A 20,053-nucleotide genomic window follows, 5' to 3' on the forward strand; every position below is an offset into this window, starting at 1 on the left:
TTGGTTTTGTGTTTCTTCTTCCCCTTCCTGTGCACCTCCATTTTTCTGCTAGAGCAAAGAGGACACATACTTTGTAGTCTTGCACAAAGAAGAAGGAGCTGGCCTGGGATTTAGTGTTGCTGGGGGAATAGACTTGGAACAGAAATCAGTCACAGTAAGTGATGGCTGCAAGTCATTTTTCTACAAAGCTCACTTTAAAGTAGGCTGGTGATTAGATCAAGTGCTCGTTTATCAAGACTCACTGCAAGTTATTCACAGTGTCTCTCAGAAGCAGCAGCTTACCATCTGCTACTGAAATCAGAGTGTCTGGGAAGTGTAATTTTTATTATTGGAGATGGATAACAATTATGCTTTCAGGCTTTAAAAATCTGTTAGTGGGTGGGGTGGGCTAGATCTAAATCCTTTGCATGTAAATAAAATTCTGCATGCAGCTGCAGTGCACACAGCCTTTTAGGGGAGACTTTCATTTCCAGCCCTTGAAAGGAAACTGTACAGCAAAGGTTTTGAAGGATTTTTCAGATCACGAGACTGATTGTTGCAGACCTCAGCAAACATGATGGATTTCATGTCACGAGTTTGTTTTGAGTTAGTAAGACCTGTGGGTGGTCATAAGTGAGAGTTGTTGTCTGGTTAGGGTTTTTTTAAGTCTTAAACAGCATTCTGAACCAAAGATAAGATACTGGTATGTGAAAAGTGACTGTTCAAAAACAGATCAGTGAGACAGAAAAATCCAAGAAAACTCATGTCCTGTGTGATGGGTTTTTTAACACAAAATATACATTTAAATTCTGCCCTGAAAGAGAGAGATCCATTAAATGCTGAGGTTAGAAGAAGGATGTGTCCTCAGTTTTGGGGCCTGCAGAAGGCCTTGCAGGAATCTTCTGTGTTTTGCATTTAGACAAGACCCATATAAATAAACATATTTTATATTAAATTGTCATTAAGTTAGAATATGGTCAAAGTCTAGAGTGAAGACCTCTACTTCTTTCACTATAGAAGTTGTTCTCTGTCTCTGGCCCAAACAGTGGCAGCACTGAGCAATAGGATGGCTCAACAGTGTCCCACCCCAGAGAGTTCCTTAGAGAATTCCTTACCTAGAGACTGCGACTCTACCTAAAAAATAAGATCTTGGGCTCTCTCAGACCGAGGAATTGATGACTTCCTTTTCCTGAATTCTGTTAGCCATGAGACCAATGAGTGTCAGTTCCTGCTCTTTCCTGATGCTTTTTGTTCAGAGGGTGTAAAGGGATCTTAATCATGTTCTTGACCTACTGGGATTCTGGGTCCTACCTAGATTTGAGGTTGCCACTGGGTACTGAGCTGCTTAGATGGGCTGTTATATCCACTCTTGGGTGAAGAAATGGAAATGCCTAGTGAGCTTCAAGGTACTAAGGAGATGAGCAACTGAGGGAAGGCAGCAGATTTTTTGGACATGACCCCTGTATTCCACTTGCATTTGCATGCCTTCATCTGTTATTGAGGCTGTTATTCCAGCTTTGAATGCTGGCTTAGACTGGCTGGAAATTTATCTCACTGGATCTGTGGGGTTGTAGCAGGTGCCCATCTCAGCATGGCCCTGCAATGAGATGGAATAGCAGCCAAAAGGCTTCTGATGCCTTCCTGCTGGTCTGGGTATTAGGATAAATTCCTAAAGATAATGCCATGCAGAATTGTGTCCACAGATTTGCTGCCTTGAACATTTGCTTGGCAGACCTAGTACTGTCTCCATGGGAAACCATATTCTGGCTGCTAAAATTAGAGTGCCTAATAGGCAAGTCCTTAAATACTGGGTCTTGAGTCTTTTAGTGAGTTCATTTTTGTAAATGACACACATCTAAACTTGCTGGAAGTTTTCTCAAAGTTTAATCCACCCTGAATAGAGTATTTTTTTCTCTAGAAAAATGCATTTCAAGCCGCTAAATCATCCCTTTCCATCTATTTGCATGATATTTGATCAGCCATATTGAGGCAAACAATTAAATACTTGTACAGCTGCAGTAAGTCAGAGCTTTTCTGTGCACAGATGTTTAGAAATGCGCATTTGAAAACAGCACAGAATGCATGTCCCAGTCAATGGGATCTGGGGGAGCGGGTGTTGCACACCACAGTGTTCTTGGTGGTTGCTGTGGCACGGACGTGGATTTAACCTCCGTGTCACTTGAACTGTGCTAACTGAAGGCCTTCAGTGAAAGCAAAGTGATTTGTGATATTACATTCCCTCGCTGGCTTGGTTTATCTTTGGCTTAGAAATTACTGTGCAATTGCAGCGTCTTTTCCTCTGAATTCCCCCATCCCCAAATGGAGCTCTGTCTAGTCACATTGAGGGTGTTCACTGGAGCAAAAGCTGTGTGCTTGATATGCAGGCAGTGGGCACTGGCTGCAAATTTTGGTAGAGTGTCTCTGTTCAGCGTGGCCTATAGAACGCTGTGTGTGGTCATGAGGTTAAAACATCCTTGTTAAAATTACCTTTCTTGTAGGTCCACAGAGTGTTTTCAAAGGGAGTGGCATCTCAAGAAGGGACTATCCATCGAGGAGATCTTGTTCTGTCAATCAATGGCAAATCTCTGGCAAGCTCAGTCCATGGGGATGTCCTGAATACTCTTCATCAGGCAAGGCTGTACAAATATGCAGTCATTGTCATCCAGAAAGAAAAAGACAAAACAAACAATTCCTCCAGACTCGAGATATCAGCTACTGGCAGAAAATGTGTGGGGTCTGGAAAGGATGTTTCCATGGAAATAGGAACAGGTATGATCTTTGTCCAAGAATAGTTGGAAGGATTCCTTTGCAGAGCAGACTGAAGGGAAAAATGTCCATGTGTTTTAGATTAAGAGCGTCTGTGCCTTATGTGATTGAAGGGAGAAAATGAAATTACCTTTAAATTTTATTTGTTCTCTTTGGAACCTAAATACAGTTTGGGGTTTGGTTGTTTGTGTTGTGTTTTGTTTTTTTTTTTTTTAATTACTGTAACGAGGCGCAAACTTAGAAGACCTAATTTAGGGCTGAATCCAATTTCTGCTTAGGTAAGTGGTTCTGCATATTCTTCCAATCTAGGATAAACTCCTTTTAAGTAATAACAGTAGTCAATGCAAGACAGAAAACAACAGAAATAATTTTTAAAAATGTTAAAAAGAAAGTCCAATGCCCTGCCATTTATTAAGCATAGGGACTGAGCTTGTTCTTTGTAAAAGCAGATTTCATACTGTTTCTACTAGAAACATAGAAAAAAATATTTTTATGTTGCAATAAATGGAAGTAAGCCTATTTAAGTCAGCCATCCCCTATGAAACTAGAGACAAATGGTTTAAATGGAAATTTATTAGTGGAATATTAGGTTCCTGTTTGGGAACAAGACAGCATTTTGGTGTAAAGACTGCACCAGGGGTGGTAGGAAGTGACCTCTGAAATTTTTTTTGAGATTTAAGACCCAAACCCCTTCAGCATCTATCTGGATGGTGCTGCTTGGGAGCAGGGGATGACCAGGGGCTTCCCCCTTCCACCTCCAGGGCAACACCAGGCACTCAGCTCTGTCCACTCCAAAACAAGGACATGGAGCTGCCACTCGATTATTTTTAATTTGTTGGATGTAATCATTACTCTTCTCATGGGGATTTTTTTTCTGTAGTAGTTTCTTCTGTTTTATGCTTACACTGGGTTTTATGATACGACTTTGTAACACAGCTTAAAAAAAAAAAAAGAAAAGAAAAAAAGCACTCTGTTAATTAATGGATCAGCCTTTCTGGAATTGCTCCCATGGATATAATCTGTGTAATTACTTCAGAATCCCTCTCTGCCCTAAACTCCCTACATCCTGCACCCTGACAAATGCAGAATATCTGCTGGGTCCAGGCACTAGGGGGCAACATCATCTCATAAACAAAATAGTGTTGGGTTATTCAGAGCATCTTTCCACCCTTCCGAAGGACATCTCCAGATGTTTTAGATAATGTTCAAAGTTGTCCAAGATAACAGTAGCAGTAATTTGTGATAACAAAGACTACATAATTATTATATTCACACAAGGCAAAGGGGATCTTGTTTTCCAAAACTGCAGATTTTTTTCCTCCTAAGCAAAATAATGTTTTAAGTCAGCTACAGCAATATTGCTCTTCAGAAATATCTGCTATGTAGGAGGCATGGTACAACTACAGTTAATTATAATTAAATACATAGATAGGAGACCAGAAACAATTTTACACCCTAGTAAATTATTACAGATTTTTGCTTAAGAGAATGGAACATGTTTGCTTAATTAAATATTTCATTCATTCATGTTACTTGAAAAGATAGTTCATTGAATAAGCAAAGGGAGTAAATGAAAGAAGAAATGCTCTCCACTCCCTATTTTTGTAATTTTTCTGTTATTTTGTTGATATTTAGAGTATTTGCTAAATTGGCTAGCTATAATTTTGCCCAAAAAAAGATGGCTTGGCAAGTTTTCTTTGAACATGTAAAATGAAAATGTCCCTGTGTGTAAATGCATTTTTACTGTCTCCCATTCACAGCTACAATAGAGTACATTCCGTTCTGAAAACTTGGTGGCATCTCCTAGTCTGAGTAACTGAACTCTGAACTGTCCTGTCACTGCACCAAAAGCAAAAACCAACCAAACACAACTTGCTGTTTACTGTTACCTGCATAACAAGATGCTGTGCATGTTCAATTGCAGATCCAAACCTGGACATGAATGATGTAATCTGCGTTGAATTATTGAAAACCTCTGCTGGTCTGGGATTCAGTCTCGATGGTGGAAAAGCTTCCATTGCTGGAGATAAGCCCTTGATTGTAAAAAGGATATTTAAAGGTACTACATGTATGCAGTGGATGTATCCCAGTTTTCCTTTTGTCTGTGCATCGTACAGACATTTCAATTACTGTACTCAGCATTTTTTTGAAGAAAGGGTGGGTTTTGTGGCTCTCATTTATTGCCAGTTACTAGGCCAAACTGGTCATTAAAAGAAAAACGCTCCTGGGAATGGCTAGGGATTGCATCTACTAGTAAATGTGGAGCAGTCTGCTTTACTAAGTATGGGTCTGTCCACTGTTCTAGACATTAGACTACAGCAGCAATCATCTATGTCGTGGTCTAAGGCATTCATGCCTTATCTAGTTCTCTTTTCTAAGAAATGCATAGTGCATAGAATCAGCGTGGTACTGAAGCACCGCCCTGCAATATGCCTAATTATGAATTTTAGCATATTTTTATCTTTTAAAATGTTAATGTTAGGTTTTGCTAAGAATACGGGATATTTGTAGTCAGAAACTGCCAGTCATGGGTGCTTTGTTTGTGAACAGGTAGTTAAACTTATATGAACCATCCCAGAACTCTGCTGTGACTTTCATATGTCACGTGTCAGTTTAGTGAAAAGTCAGGCCCTTTCTGAAGGAAGCTGAAACTCTGGATGTGCACAGCATTTTTACAGAATTACTTTCCAGTGATTTATTCCCTCATCAAGATAAAAAATTCAAACATGTATTTACTGTTTATCAGTTTGTGTGTGTGTGTGTGTGTGTGTGTTTTCCCTCTCTAGAAAGTACTTCTTAGGGTAAATGGTATGTTTGGTTTTTAAACTCATTCATTTACATCCTTACATACAGTCCTGTTCCTCTCCCTGTGATGGCTCATGCTAGTTTAATTATCTTTACAGAAAACATAGTTTCATCAGCAGTGAAGGGTATGCCTCTCTCTAGGAGCTTTCTGTGAGTGGTGTTTGAGTGGTGTTTGTCCAAAATTTGCTATCAGTGTTTGGTTTGTTCATCCCAGGTTTTACAGTCTGCTGCATTATTTGCCTATTACCCTGTTAAAGCTGAGAAAGTACATCTGTGTCACATACAACCTTCATGGTTATTTTATCAACCAGGTTTTCTTACAACTACAGAGATAACATTCAGCGTGTTTCATACACTAATGTTGTTTCCTTCAAAACCAGACATCTTTTCTGAGAGCAAGGCTTTATCTTGGTTAAAATAACCTTTTCTGTGAGATGCAGCATGGGGTAGCTTGGTAGACCTGGGGTGAACATTAGTAACTTGTATTGAAATTGGATTAAGTTGGAAAAAATGGTTTATTTCATCCCAGTGGAAAGCAGATTTTTGTGGGCTCACTTCTTTTTATTTTAACACTGACTTTCCCCCACTTTTGCTTCTAGGTGGTGCTGCAGAGCAATCTGGAAACATAGAAACTGGAGATGAAATTCTTGCTGTTAGTGGGAAGTCATTAATTGGGCTCATGCATTACGATGCCTGGAACATCATTAAATCTGTGCCAGAGGGGCCTGTTCAATTGCTAATCAGAAAACACAGAACTGCAGTATGATGGAAGCACTACGTCTAATCACACTTGCTAAGACAAACCATTTATAACTGTCTAAAAGCTGTCTTTGTTTATAAAGCCACACAGAAGTGTCTTAATGCTTTACAGAGAGGTGCTAAGAGCCTTGGAGAACCACTGAGCAAGCGTGTGATGAGCTTCAAAGATCTCACCTAACGACTGGGGATGAAGGAAGCCAAAAGTTAGAGACAATTTTGTATTATGTGGCAGTTTTATTGGAACTTCAAGACCTCTCCTGGGTTTGATTTAAAGTATTTTGACTGAGATAAATAACACTGTGCCTGTCCCTGATATTTTTAGTATCTTGCAGAGTGTTGGTAGTAGAACTTGTTGGTTGCCATCCTGTTGACAAGGGTGGGTTTTAGACTGTACTATATCACTTAGCTGAAATAAGACTTAAGGACACTTCCTTAGGGTCTGGTCCCTTTTTTTGTTGTAATAAGAGAATGTCTGGAACAATCTCACTTTATTCTTCTAAGTGCAGTTTTGCTAAAAGTGCATGACAAAAGAGTATAATTTTGCACAACTCATATGCCTAAAATACAAGCATTTTATTGCAAAGCTGAAAAATCCTCTTAAAATTAATGAACTAACTCAGCATCCACTACAACTGAATCTACTTCTAGGTGCAACTTGTATCTGAAAGCACTTGGTGTTAATGCAGTAGAAATCTGTAAGAAAATCATGTCCAGATAATAGGTGATTGTCCACCAAGGTGTATACTGAGTTGTTAGTTATTATTAAAATGGGGGCGATAAAAAACTGGGGTCTGAATTTTCAAATTTAGGCTTCTAATGTTAGGCACCTTTAAAGTATATATATTTTTAAAAGGGGGATAATTTCAGGTGCTGAGCACTCACAGATCCCACAGACTTCAGTGACCGCTAAGAACGTCTGCAAGTTGGGCTGCTTTTATTTATCTTCAAGAGGTTTAAGGCTGCCCAGCTTGAAAGACTCAAGCTGAAAAGTGGTGATCTAAAAATGGGGATTATAACAGATTAAATCTGAGCTGGCCATATTTGTGGTGGCTTTTAATTGGTTTTCTTTGTTTTCTCCTGTCCAGTATTTATTTTTGCTTGTGTGAGAGTGGGTTGAGGATATGTGTGTGGATGATGCAAGTACACCCAACTGCGTCAGGACTGGGCTAATACTGAGGGTTCTGGGTGGTGAAACTGAAAACTGTTTTTGTAGATGGGAGAAACCATGGTGTTGGGTACAGCAGAAGAGAAAGGGTTGCAATGCCACAGGAGCTTAGTTTGGATTTTCTCACCTCTCCTCACAGAAGAGGTATCAGTAGTGGGCCACGCTGCTTAGTCTGCGGTGCTGGGAGGGGAGTGTATGGGTGCAAGAGATTAGACTCTGTTATTTCTCTTCCTACATCTGGGATAGCTAAACAACATAAAATGCATATAGGAGGAAATGGGCCAGTGTCCTTATCAGCTGAGAACAAGTTGTTTGTTCCACAGTGCTCAGGTTGTACATCACATTAGGCTGGAGACTGCTTGCAGCCAACATGCCCAGGGTGAGGAGTCCTCGGCCTGGAACCAGTCCAAGTCTGAAGTGCTGCCTCTGTTTTCAGTGAGCCAAGACACTGCATAGCTGTTACAAAAAGGTCTGGGCTTGTCACTTGGCCCTTCCCCAAGATCATACTGTAGTTCAGTTTATTTACATTTATTCAGCAGTGCTTGAAGCAATTGCTTCCAGGTTAGTGGAGCAACTCACTTGGGTTCATCTCTGTGACAGTTTCATTAGACTGCAGCTCATGATGAGCAGAAGAAAATTCAGTTCTGCAAGGCAACCTGAGACCAGATGAATAGAAAAGCTGTGCAATGTTTGCCTAAAAATGAATAAATAGGTTTAATTCTTTTTCAGTGACATATTAGCATGTGAATCCAGGGAGAGATGCAGCTTTTAGTTACAGGAAAGGCAATACTGTATGTAGTCCTACAGCTCCTTTGCCTGCAGGATTTCTGCTGAAACTAATTCAGGTTCAGTGCTGTGAGATGTCTGTGGAGTTGGGTCCCCTGAGAACCCAAAGCTCAGCCACTCTGTCGGGACTGGTCCATGCCTCCGGTCACCTCCGAGGTGGGAGAGGCTTCAGGAGGATGCAGCTCTTAGGGCTGGAGGACCACACAGATTCCAGGCCTGTGATGGGATAGAAGAGCTTACCCCTGCATATTTGCTGAAAAACAGGGAGAAGATAATTCAGCAGGGACAGCTGAATGGTGAGGCCTTGTTTAGGAATGACCAAAATCTGACTGTAATAGAGTGTATAATAGATACATAAAATGCATGTGGAATTTAATGCAGCGTAGTGAATGCATACCTGTATACGTATAATACGTGCAGTGCAGTACTGACTTTTTGCTACTTTAATGTGGTAAATCACAGTTGTGTTTTAGGCAATGGCATTTTTTTCAGTCCACAGTCTAGAATTCCGAAGGTTCCATCGCAGGGAGGCATGTGTCTCCCTCACTCCTAAACCGGTGTGAGCTCAAAGGTAAAGTCTTCATTTTGTAAATTAAAGTTAATTTGAGGTGTCTTAAGATGATACGTGGTGGTATTTTCAGATGCTTATTTGCAGGTACTGTTCATTGTGAGTGATTTAGAAGGCTTTTTTTCAGTAATCAGATACTATTCAGAATTTTATTTTACATGCACGTAGATAAGTGTTGGCTGAGTAACAGCAAACAGAAATGGGGATTTTTGTGTGTGATTCAGTAGTAGCTATAATTTAAAAGATAGGTTTAATGTTTTAAATCTGATAATAGTTACTATGGGTAGAAAGATAACACTTCTCTACTAACATTAGAGCAAGCAGAATTGTATTTAACCCTGATTGTTTCTGTTCCTGAAAATACCTTTTTTTTTTTCCTTGTGAAAGAACAACATCTTCACTGATGTTGGTATAATTGCAGCAGCATTTCCTGACATCTCTCTTGGGGTGACATGCCCTTAAAAAGCTCCAGGATTTACGCAGTATGGGTGTCTGCTTTATTACAGACAAGATGCTTAGACCAAGCAGATGTAGTAGAATTTTGGTTACACACCTGGCAAAGTAAATGTTCTTTTTCTGAGAGCCTGATCGCACTGAAATGATGGAGGATGTTGCATTAGTTCATCAGTATTCAGTAGGATCTCAACCATTTTTTGGCCTTGCTGTTTGCATATCAGTCCCCATGGTGATTCTTCACCCTGCTGGAGTGTTGGCCAAACTCTAGGAGAGCAGAGACTTGGCAGCTGCATCCTAGAAGAGCAAAAAATCAAGATGAAATTATGCACTTCTTTACCAGGGAGCTGAAGGCATTCCACATAAGGGGAGTTTGCTCCTAGATGGAGAAGGTTTGGGGCTTTGGTGCATCCAGGCCTGGGGCAGCTGAAGGTGCACATCACGGATATGAGAGCAGTGAGATGCTGCCATTGCATATTCTGCAACCTTTTGTACCTGGAAGCTCTTTCCAGATTCTCTAGGGACTGCATCTGTATTGAAAACTCTGAGATTAGGGAGGGAAAAACATTTGATCATTTTATTGCTAAAAAAAATAATAGAAGGACAGATAAATATTAAGAAACTGTTAAGTGATTCATATTTCCTAATGACCCTCACTTTAAAATTAACCCTGATAAATGTTCTGCAGTGGTTCTTGTCAAATTTTGAAGGAAGTGTTCCCAGATGGGAATGTTTACCTGTTTCTATGTTTAGGTTATGTAAATGTACAAGTGGAAATATTGATGAAGAGTAGACTAGCTCATGAGAGAAATGGGGATCCCACTGTAGGTAGATTTTGTGTGTTAGTCTGATACACTTATTGTATAATATTGTATATTTACACTTTTATTTATATAAATAAAACTTCTTTTAATTAAAACTGTTTAATATGCCTTGTATATTATAAAAAAGTCAGTGCAATAACATGAAATAGATTGTACATTTTTTGATTTCTGTCCCTTCTATGTCAATCTGTATTGCCATAAACTGTTTTGCTTGGGTTTTTTAGTGATTTTGAAAATAAATGGTATCCTTAGTACTCCTCTAGATATTTAATTTGTTATGCCAGAGTCTGTCTGGTCCACAGTTGGAACTGGCATCACAGGGAAAGGATGTCAGAGAGAGCAGTCAAGGACTATGTAATGCTATCCATGTGTGCATCTAAGCTAGAACTAAAACAGTACCCTCTTAAAAAGTGCCAGTGTGAAGAGGACTCAAGCATTTAAGAAGTGATATGAGATATTTTATAAAACCTGCTTCGGTATCTTGTTTTTTCCTGTCCCTGTTCCAGGAAAATGTGGAGTTTTCCTCAAAGCAGCAGTCCGTGGAGCATGCTGCCTATAAACTGTTCCTCCTGCCCAGACCCTTACTGTGTGTGTAGAGAATGATTTTATAAAGCTCGGCCTAACCTGGTATTTGTTCTAGTTTCCCACCTACTCTGAGGATAAAATTCCCTTCAAAGCCACAGTGAGCTGGTGGAACAGGCTGGGCTGGAGACACTCTGTGGATGGAGCGGAGCTGAAGTGGAGCTCAGCATGGGAGGTGGAGACCACAGCCTCCACACTGGGGAGGTTTGCACCAAGTGGGCCACTCTTCTAGACACAAGTCACTTCACAGTCACTGCACAGCAGGCCAGAGCAAGCCTTCCTCAGGGAAAGATGAGCCAGCCCAGAAAGTTCTCCTCTCGGCCGCTCTGATGTGTGGAAGGCTGGAGGTGCCCAGCATGGCAGCACACTGACACATCAGCTGGTGGCTGTGGGGAGGGCTGAGCTGGAGGCAGGGCCTGGTGAGTCGGAGTGTTTATATCTGCACTGCAGGCTGGTGTGCGTTGCTGTGTGTTTGCCTGCTGGGTTGGGCACTTGCAGCAGCACTCCCACATGGCACAGGGCAGTCCTGACCTTTCCCTGCTGTACCCATGGCGCTCACCTGCGTCTTGTGCCAGGCCTGGCAAGCCTCACCATTTCGTCCTGTGCACAGTGCTGCCTGAAAGGGCCAGGTGGGGTTTTGTGCGAGGAGAAGGAAGGCATTTGCCCTCCTATGCAAGTGGTGCAGAGGGCATTTCCCCCCTCCCCAGGTTTGTGCCCCAGAAGCCGCTGGTTTTGCTTTCGGTTTCCTTCCCCGGGTGCCACGCTGCAAGGGTGCAAGCGAGCAAGCACCTCGTGAGGAGGGATAAGCCCACAGCCTCTGCTGACTCATCCTGTGGGAAAGGCCAGTGTGGCTGGCTCCCAGCCTGCCCTCTGGGCACGTGGGCTCTTTCCTGGCCTGGAGGGGAAGAGGAGGAGCTTTGTGCTATACCAGTTTTCCATTTGCCGTGGGACCCTTTTTTTCCCTATCCCTCTGCCTTGCACACAGCCATGGTGATGAGGGATGCTGCCGAGTCTGTGCTGTTGTGTAGTGAAACTGTGCAAGGCATAAAACCAGCATATTGGGAAGGAGACGGATGGGAAGCTGTAGGATGATATATGCAGTCCCCTCAAGCTTGGTTCAGCACATCTGTCCCCAGCTGGAGCCTGGCTTCTCCCCCCAGGGCCACATGGTGAAAAAGAAGAAGATATTTTCAGTCATGATTTCCTCTGCCTTTCTGCTCGCCCCTGCTGCCACCAGTGCTGGGCCAGCCCAGCTCCTCTCCTCTCTTTCACTGACTCCCCCTTATCCATCTTCCTGTCTGTCCTGATTTCTCCAACACATGGCCTGAGCTGGGCTCAGCAGGGCTCAACCCTCCAAGCAGCCTGGCTCTTGTAAGATTAGTCGTTAAAATCTTTAATTGAAATCTGAATTGCCACAGTCAGTAACGAAGTAAAGGGGAATACAAAAGCAAGAAGACACAATGAATTTACCTGTAAATGGATTAGTGCATGTGACTTCATTTATCCACTAAGACATGTGAAGTACTAGAAAATTTTTACTTCTCTCAGTCATGAAAGCCTTAGGGCATGGGAAAATGAGGAACTTGAAACATGATTCTACCTAAAAAGTTCCATTTCATTTCTCATTGTTTTACAGTTTTGCTGCTCTCCTGTTCCCTGCTGGCATCACTGAATGCAATCTGAATAGGGTCTGTGATTCTAGTGTGTCTGTTCCTTTATCTGTATTTCCAGGAATGTATCAAAAATGCCACTTTACCACATTTGGCCAGATGCTAATGGTCACTGTCCCCGAGCTGGGATGCTGTGAAGGAGGGCCCTTGGGGAGAAGGTTCCCACATGCCACCCTGGAATCTGGCTGGCCAGGAGCAGGGCAGGTGGTGGCTGGGTATGACACCCATGAATACAGAGGAGTGATGCCACAGGGCAGCACATCACTGCAATGACAAAAAGAAGTAAAACCTTCCCAGACCATGACCCTGGGCTGCACTTCGTGGTGCCCATGGCCATGCAAGGTCAGGCACAGAGCCAGCCATAGCTGCACAGGTGGCATGTCTGCCCTGCTGCCAGTCCCTGGCCCATGCCTTCTTGCCTGGTGCTGGGAGATTTTTGATCCAGCATTTGGGTACTTGATTTTTTTCCTTTCTATGCAATACTGCATAACTGCTTTTGTAGCCCCTTCTTCCTGTGCCCAGCCTCATACCAATAGATGCCTGGGGAGCGAATGATCTGCATTATCTAGGACTGATTCCCCACCACTTCTGGTAAATTAAGTGTTTCTTCTTCTCAGGAGCATGGCTGAAACCAGACTGTCTCTATCAGCCTTTAGTAAAAGCCTGTTTTGGACTCTGTTTATAGGGAAAGCCAGTCATTACTTCCTCTTTCATGTAGCTGTGTTTATTAAAGCACTTGACCCAGCTAAAATACTTCACAAATTAATAATGATTGGAAGAATTTATTTCCTTTTAAAAACCCCTCACTTTTAATGATGATATGAAAGAATATTTCATGCAATAAACATCATTCCCTAAAACAAGAAGTTGCCCTTCTGTCCCATGGAGTGTAAAGCTGTGACTAGAAGGATATTTTGTGTCAGTCAGGGTATTTTCTGAAGTTAGTCAATATTAAATGCAGAATTTCCTGCATTTCCACTGATAGTTGCATATGTGCTGGCCTCACCCCTCTGTGCAGCTGAATCAGTCTGATACTGTTGCACTGAGCAAACAAGTTACCTGGTGCTGAAATTCCTTGGATTTTTCCCTACATACCAAAGCCATTTCCTTGATGTGCTATGGTGGTGCTGGGTAATGTCCAGTGTCCAGCTGCTCGTGTCAAAAATTGCCTCCCTAATTCCTGATCCCAAGCAGGGCAGATATGACTGTGGCCTCCTGCCTTTGTTGCAGCTTTGTCACATCCTTGTCAGGAGCAGAAATGGGAAGGTAGAAGCAGAATGCTGCCCTTAATTTCTGCCATGCAGTAGAGGACTGGAATCCCAGCTTGGACCCAGAAGCTGCAGGAGCAAGTGCCAGCATCCTATTATTGGCCTTTTTTGGGGGTGCTGCTGAAAGTAATTTTTTTTTCCTGAGATTTGCAAGCTGCCTTGTCCACTACCAAAAGGTTCCAAGTGATGACCATGTCATGAAGGAGCTGAGCCTCTGAACCTCTTGGTGCTCCCAACATCCTTTCATGGGTTCGAGGGAATGACACCAAAGCCACCAAAGATGAAATGGCTGAGGATGAAATGGCTGAAACTGTTTCATTTGTGGCCACTGCTGTTTCATGGGATATCTCCTGTTGCTGAAGGAGTGACACAAACCTCCATGCTTTCAGAGGGCTGGTGAGAATTGCATTGTAAAGAGCCCATGCGTGAGAAGGCAGGGCAGCCTTGGTGTGGCCTGTTTATTACACGGGCCAGACAACATCCTGACGCACTTGGGTGAGGACCCTTGTTTACAGCTGTAACAGATTTTGGGACTATTGCTCACTGACAGTGCTGCCATCAGACAGTCACCTGCTTCAGGGGAAACCCTGCCAGACTGAAAGGCAATGCATTATATCCCCAACTCTTTCTGTCCGGCCTCCTTACGCCTCCATGGATGCACATCATCCCCTCACACCCTCTTGTGTTAATGGGAGGAAAGTGATTCAACTTAGTCCCATCCAGCAGTGTCTACTAAAAATAATGAGCAGCATATGAGACATTGTTTTTCAGCTGATTTGCAAAAACATCTCATGAGGGGAAGAGGAAGTATCTCCTTGTCTGTCACTTTGTTTGGGAAATACCACTTGTGCATCCCGTCTCAGGTGTGAAGGCATGAGCTGGCTGAGGGGGCCAGGCTGGTTTTCACGTAGGGAACCACGGTGCAAACATGACCCAGGGCTGCACTTGTCTAGCCAGGTGCTTTGGTAAATGGAGAGTGTTACAGGGTGGCAGCTTTGTCAGTTTGCTTCGCCAGGTGGGTTTGTTTTGCTTTTTTGATATCAGATGCTTGTGGGTGAGTCAAGTGCATTTAGATTGCAATGCCATACCCCAGTGATAGGATTTTTTTTCCCTCTGCCCTTTAGGGAGGAGCAGGTCACAAGCATCATGCTGTGTAGGTGACTGGACACTGCTCTGGAGGGCTGGAGAGGGACCAGATTCCAGTGGGAAGCAGGTGAGAGTGTCTGAATGCTTTCACAAGTCTGATGAGTCACACAAGTATGATTTGCTAGTGAAACCTCTGTGCAGCACCTACAGTGGCACTTTTCACTAGACTGATGCCCTCCAAAGTAAAAATTTTCCTGGCTTCTGCTGGTGAGAAAGAACAGGGAGTTGCATTTCTTTGGGGCTTTTTTCTGGTTATTAGAAACAAGTCTGTTTGACCCAGAAGTTTTTAATCCTCCTTGCACTGGGAATGTGAGCTACAGAGATGGTGCTTCTTGCCTGTGAAGCTGGGAAAAAGCAGCACAGTGAGTGAGCAGGGAGCCTGCTGATGTGCTTGGCATAGCAGGGGAGGACCTCAGGCTCTCCTCTGCATGGACACATGTTTGGGTTCCAGCTTTAGGGAAGAAGAATGTGCTCTGCACTATCCCCTGCTATTCCCTTGTGATAAGCAGCATCATTTCCCACTCTTCCCAAACTCCAGCTTCGAAATGTGGTGAAAGTAAAACTTTGCCTGACAAAATGCTGTATTCCTTTCTGCCTGCATCTTAGACAAAACCCTTAACTTGGATGTCTATCCTTTACAAGGAACACTCCTTTACAAAGCTGCAGCTACTCTGGTAGAAGTAATGGGCCCCCAATACCATCCAAATATTCTGCAGCCAGTAGTTAACAAAAAGGGTTGGAATAGGTGTCTCATTTTGAAGTTCAAGGTCATGGTTGTGTTTTTTTCCTCTTAAAGGCCGAAGGCAAAGCCTAATCTACCAAAGCATACCTGCTGGCACTCTGCTTTTGCCCTCCTGCTTCTGCCCTGTTGACATGGAAGCATGGAAGGAATTTGCACAATACAATCATGCTTTCACAATCCACAGAAGAAAACCTGAGTGATAGCAAACTTTGTGACTCATTTTTCTCGTAAACACTTTGTATTTATTATCTTAGCAAGTATTCAAGACATACATGCATGAGGCATACAGCAACACATCTGGCACGCATCCAGAACAGGCCTTAAGGAAAACAAACTCATGTTGATAAAGTCATAAAGCAGAACCTTTGCAGAAGTAAAAAAAGAAATCTAGGGTGGACATCAGCAAGCACTTGGTCATATACTGGCACTGACCTCTTGCATCTGTGCCTTTTTCCTGAGCTCCTGTTAAACACTGCCATTCTTAACAATGCACAGAAAAACCTAAAACATTTGAAAAAAAAAGCAAATAGTCTTTGCATAACTAGGCAGACAAATACTGTGCTAACAGTAAACTTGGATATCCCCATGACTGCATTTATGAGTATACTTTTTTTTGGTAATATTTATATGTGCTACAGCCTGAAGAAGAGGGTGGGTTCTACAAATCCACACCCCGTTTCCTGTTGACTTTGAAAGCAGCATTCATTGAACAGAACAGTTTTATTCACATACTTTTCAGCTACTAATGTGAATGCTAATGCTGAGTTCTTCTGAGAGTTCCAGATAGGCATCGTCATTGTTCAGTGTCCTTGATGAAGATTCCAAGACTCCACCAAGCACAGGATATACAACAGCAACCCTTCTTACCAAGCTGGAGATGTCTTTGGTGAAGTTTTGCCCAGCTGGATGCAGTGCTAACCTGGGAGCTGATGTTCTGCTGGTCTGAAACTCTTTGCCTTTATTTTTTAGTACCCGAAAAACTGACCTATGTACATGTCAGTAAAATGCACTGCTTTGCAGTATAAGATAAATAACAGCTATTTTTGAAATATTGTATTCTCCCTGAAAAGGTACTGGCTCGCTTAGAAGGGAAGGGAACCATACATGTGGCTCAAGCCAACAGCAGTGCTCCCTGTAACACCACTGGGATGGATGGGGTTAAGTCTTCCATGTGGAAAGAAGGCTAAGTCAGTCAGCTTCTGCTCAGTGACAGAAGTCAGTGTCAATACGTAACAACCCCTGCACAGGCTGTGAGAGTGACCAGAGTTACATAATGACAATTTTGCAAAGGCAGATTAAGAAGATGTAACAGAAAAATAAATTATAAATACAAAAAAGAATTCACCACAAGAGAGAAGAAGACATAATTTGAATAGACACAAATAACAAAGTGTAACTATACAGCCTTAAAAATGCAAATGTGCTTATATACAAGAGTAGTTAAGAGAAGGAGCTCTCACCAGTGACCTTAGAGGTAGCTATGAAACAGCATCAGCCTTTTTCTTGCTGTCTTGGACCCATGAAAAATACTGTTTAGGGTGGAGCCTGACACGAATTGACTGGCAAATTTACTGTTTGCCTTCACAGCAACCAATATGTTTAATTCAGCTCCTCCGAAGCCAGCCAAAGGCAATATCCCCTCAGTGAGATGGGTCATCCCCATGTAACCAGCCACTGGATGTGCTGCCACAGCTCCATCATTCTGGAACTGAAATGAGGCCATGAAATGAAATGGAAAGAAAGTACAAGGTAAGAACCTTTGTCCATAAGTATAATTAAACATTCAAAAATCCAAGGCTACTTTCTTGTACCACTGAAATGCTCAATTCTATTATTTCTTCAAAGAGAGGTAGTTGCTTTCTTTGAATAAATAACATTCTCAGCAAAATTTGAGATTCAACTTTAGGATCTACTTCTACTGAAGTTATTTTGTTAGTTATAAAGACACAGCAGAATTGTACTGTTATCAAGAAATTCTTTGTAATATTGAAAGAATCCTTCCACAATTACCTATGTATCTGTGTTTGTGTAATTTCTATTCAGATACATATCTTATATAATGCCAAAGTATGCTTCCCTCTCTGAAGCATGATTTATTTCCTTTATCATCAGAAAATATGATCCTTTTTTGTTGTTTATATAATACCTTTTTATATTGAGTTTTGTCATGTTTTGAATATATTTTCATACTGTTTTGAGATTAAACAAACAACTTTTGATTAATAGTTAAATACTTATGACATGCACAAGCAGTGCACACATTTATATTTTATGTATACATACTATATATATATATAAACTTATACTATATATTTTTACTATAGACTAGAACTATGCAACACTGTGTTAATTCATAGAATTACAACTTTTAGTCCAAAAAACAATATCCTGTAACAAATAACCTTCCAATAAAGATAGTGGTTGTCTTTAACAAATTTTAATAACCACCAGTAGATCCCTGTCCAGCAGGATCCACACTTTAGAGAAGAGGAGCAGTCAAAGGTCCAGCAACTGGCTTTTCCTGTGTGGCGTGTTATCCCAAGTTCCAACAGACTGACAGATTTTTTTTGCTTCATCCTGTAGGCACGCTGAACTGCTTGGGACCAGAGGGTGACTGGGGAAACTGGGTTCCTGAAAGTGTTCTCGGACCACTGTGAAGGGCAAGTTCAGTCTTGTCCCAAATCTCCCCACGTCACCAGCTTGCCCCAAGTCACCACTGCACAGTTTAGGGGCTTGGCCCATCGTTATCTTTTTTCCCCACCTTGCATTCATACGCCAGTATTGCTGTAACATTCTTCAGAGAAAACATGTGATAGCCATCCTCCAGCGGCTGCAGTCACCTAAATACAACGCAGCGAGATTTGAGGTTTCTTCATCTCCCAATGTCTGTGGAGCCTCTTCTTCCAATCCCACAAAGCCAAGGTCCTCCTCCGCTTCGCTCGCCGTGTCCGCGGGCAGCCCACGTTCCGGGGCAGAACAGCTTGGCCAGCAGGTTCAGGAGCCTCTGCCGCAGGTCCCACCTGTCGCCGATGCGGGTCAGCTCCAGGGCGCACTCCACCGCCGCCTCGCGCCCTGCGGAAACGCGCGTGGCTGCCGCTTTAATGGGATCCCCACAGTACGGTACTTTTTGTCCAGTTTTTCACCGTTTCCTCATCATGAAGCACACCCCACCCCGCACCCTCTCTGCCCCCCGCTCGCTGGGAGCAGCGGCTGTGTCCCTCTCGCCTCCGCACGGCGCCCGCAGCCGCGCCGGGCGCTGGCCGCCCACCCGGTGCTGGAGCCGGGCAGCAGCGCCCGGGTGCAGGACGGTGTGTCCCTGTCCCGTCCCGTTCCGTCCCTGTCCCATGCCATGCCGTCCCGTCCCGTCCCCGCTCTTTCCCTTCACCCTGCGGTACCTGCAGGTGCGGCTGGCGGCGCGGCTTTGCGCAGGGTCCGGCCGGGCAGCATCGCGGCGGCGGGACGGGGCTCGGCGGGGCACGGAGCGCCGGGGCTCGGCGGGGCTCGGCACGGGGCGCCCGGGCTCGATTCGGCGGGACACGGAGCGCCCAGGCTCGGCGGGACACGGAGAGCTCAGGCTCGGTTCGGAGGGGCACGGAGCGCTCAGGCTGCTCTCGGGTCGGTGGCAGCGGCGTTCTGCCGGCACGGAGGCGGAGCGCGGTGCTAAAAGCGCGGCTGCGACTTCAGCGGGGATTTCCCTCCGTCCTGACGTAGCGAAAAGGCGCGGGGATCCCGCCCCCCGCGCTCCGCGGGCAGGCGGTGGCGTGCCCGGGCGGAGCGGGGCCGCGGCCGGGACACCGCCTACGCTGCCGGCCCGGAAAGGGCTGGAGGGATGCGCTGTGCGGGACAGGAGGAGATGGGAACATGGGCTGTGCGCGGGGCAGACGAGGTGGAGGGATGCGGAGTGCTGAGGGAAAAGGGGATGGAGGTGTGAGGGGTTTTGTGGTGGCTCAGGGGAGATGAACGGTGGGGTTTGCATCGTTTGGGTGAGAAGAGGCAGAAGGGTGAGGTGACCTTGCTCTAGGCAAAGAGAGATGAGAGAGGGTGGGTTGTGCTTACGGTGGTCCTAGAAAGGTAGACAGGGTTGTAATGATGATACCAAGGAAGAAGAGGTGGAAGGATGGAGGGTGCTTGGACACGCGGAAGAAACAGATAGAGTGTGTTATTATCACAGAAGCATAGAATAGTTTGATTTGGAAGGGACTTCTTAAAGGTTGTCTAGACCAGCCTCACTGTATTTTGCTGCCTGTAGCCACAAAGACAGAAAGATCTTCAACTAGATCAGGTTGCTGTAAGCCCCGTTCAACCTAACCCTGGATGTTTCCCAGGATGGAACATTCACCATCTCTCTGGGCAACCTGTGCTGGTAGTTCACCATGCAAATGAAAAACTTCCTTATAGTTAATCTAATCAATCCACCTCTAGCTTAAATCATTACTCTTTGTCCTATTGCAAAGGGCCCTTCTAAAATATCTGTCCCAGTTTTTCTTATAGGCCCCCTCCAGGTACTGGAAGGCTGCAATAAAGAATCCCCAGAGCCTCT

General features: G+C 43.8%; 2 protein-coding genes across 2 annotated transcripts in view; one reads left to right on the plus strand and one right to left on the minus strand.

The window, feature by feature from the left end:
• The window catches only part of PDZD2 (PDZ domain containing 2), a 138,067-nt gene extending 127,867 nt beyond the window's left edge, over window positions 1–10,200 (plus strand). The window contains exons 21-24 of the mRNA XM_041490216.1: window positions 53–154; window positions 2,478–2,748; window positions 4,670–4,804; window positions 6,150–10,200. Coding sequence (XP_041346150.1) covers window positions 53–154; window positions 2,478–2,748; window positions 4,670–4,804; window positions 6,150–6,316 — 675 coding nt within the window. The 3' untranslated portion in view covers window positions 6,317–10,200. The remainder of the gene's footprint in view (window positions 1–52; window positions 155–2,477; window positions 2,749–4,669; window positions 4,805–6,149) is intronic.
• A 5,532-nt stretch (window positions 10,201–15,732) lies between these two features.
• Window positions 15,733–19,207, minus strand: PMAIP1 (phorbol-12-myristate-13-acetate-induced protein 1). The gene is made up of 2 exons (XM_041490212.1): window positions 18,909–19,207; window positions 15,733–18,585 (listed from the first exon to the last, which is right to left on the minus strand). The coding sequence occupies exons 1-2, from the start codon at window positions 18,958–18,960 to the stop codon at window positions 18,386–18,388; spliced, it is 252 nt and encodes an 83-aa protein (XP_041346146.1). The 5' UTR covers window positions 18,961–19,207; the 3' UTR covers window positions 15,733–18,385.
• Between the last annotated feature and the right edge of the window lie 846 nt (window positions 19,208–20,053).

This window comes from Pyrgilauda ruficollis, unplaced genomic scaffold (assembly GCF_017590135.1).
Source record: "Pyrgilauda ruficollis isolate IOZ18807 unplaced genomic scaffold, ASM1759013v1 scaffold120, whole genome shotgun sequence".
NCBI lineage: Eukaryota > Metazoa > Chordata > Aves > Passeriformes > Passeridae > Pyrgilauda > Pyrgilauda ruficollis.

Bases quoted from the DNA above. Each gene is read 5' to 3' on its own strand.
- PMAIP1 (XM_041490212.1), bottom strand. From the start codon at position 18,960: ATGCTGCCCGGCCGGACCCTGCGCAAAGCCGCGCCGCCAGCCGCACCT. The intron at 18,586-18,908 runs GTACCGCAGGGT...GCGTTTCCGCAG, and splicing joins GCCGCCAGCCGCACCTGCAG to GGCGCGAGGCGGCGGTGGAG.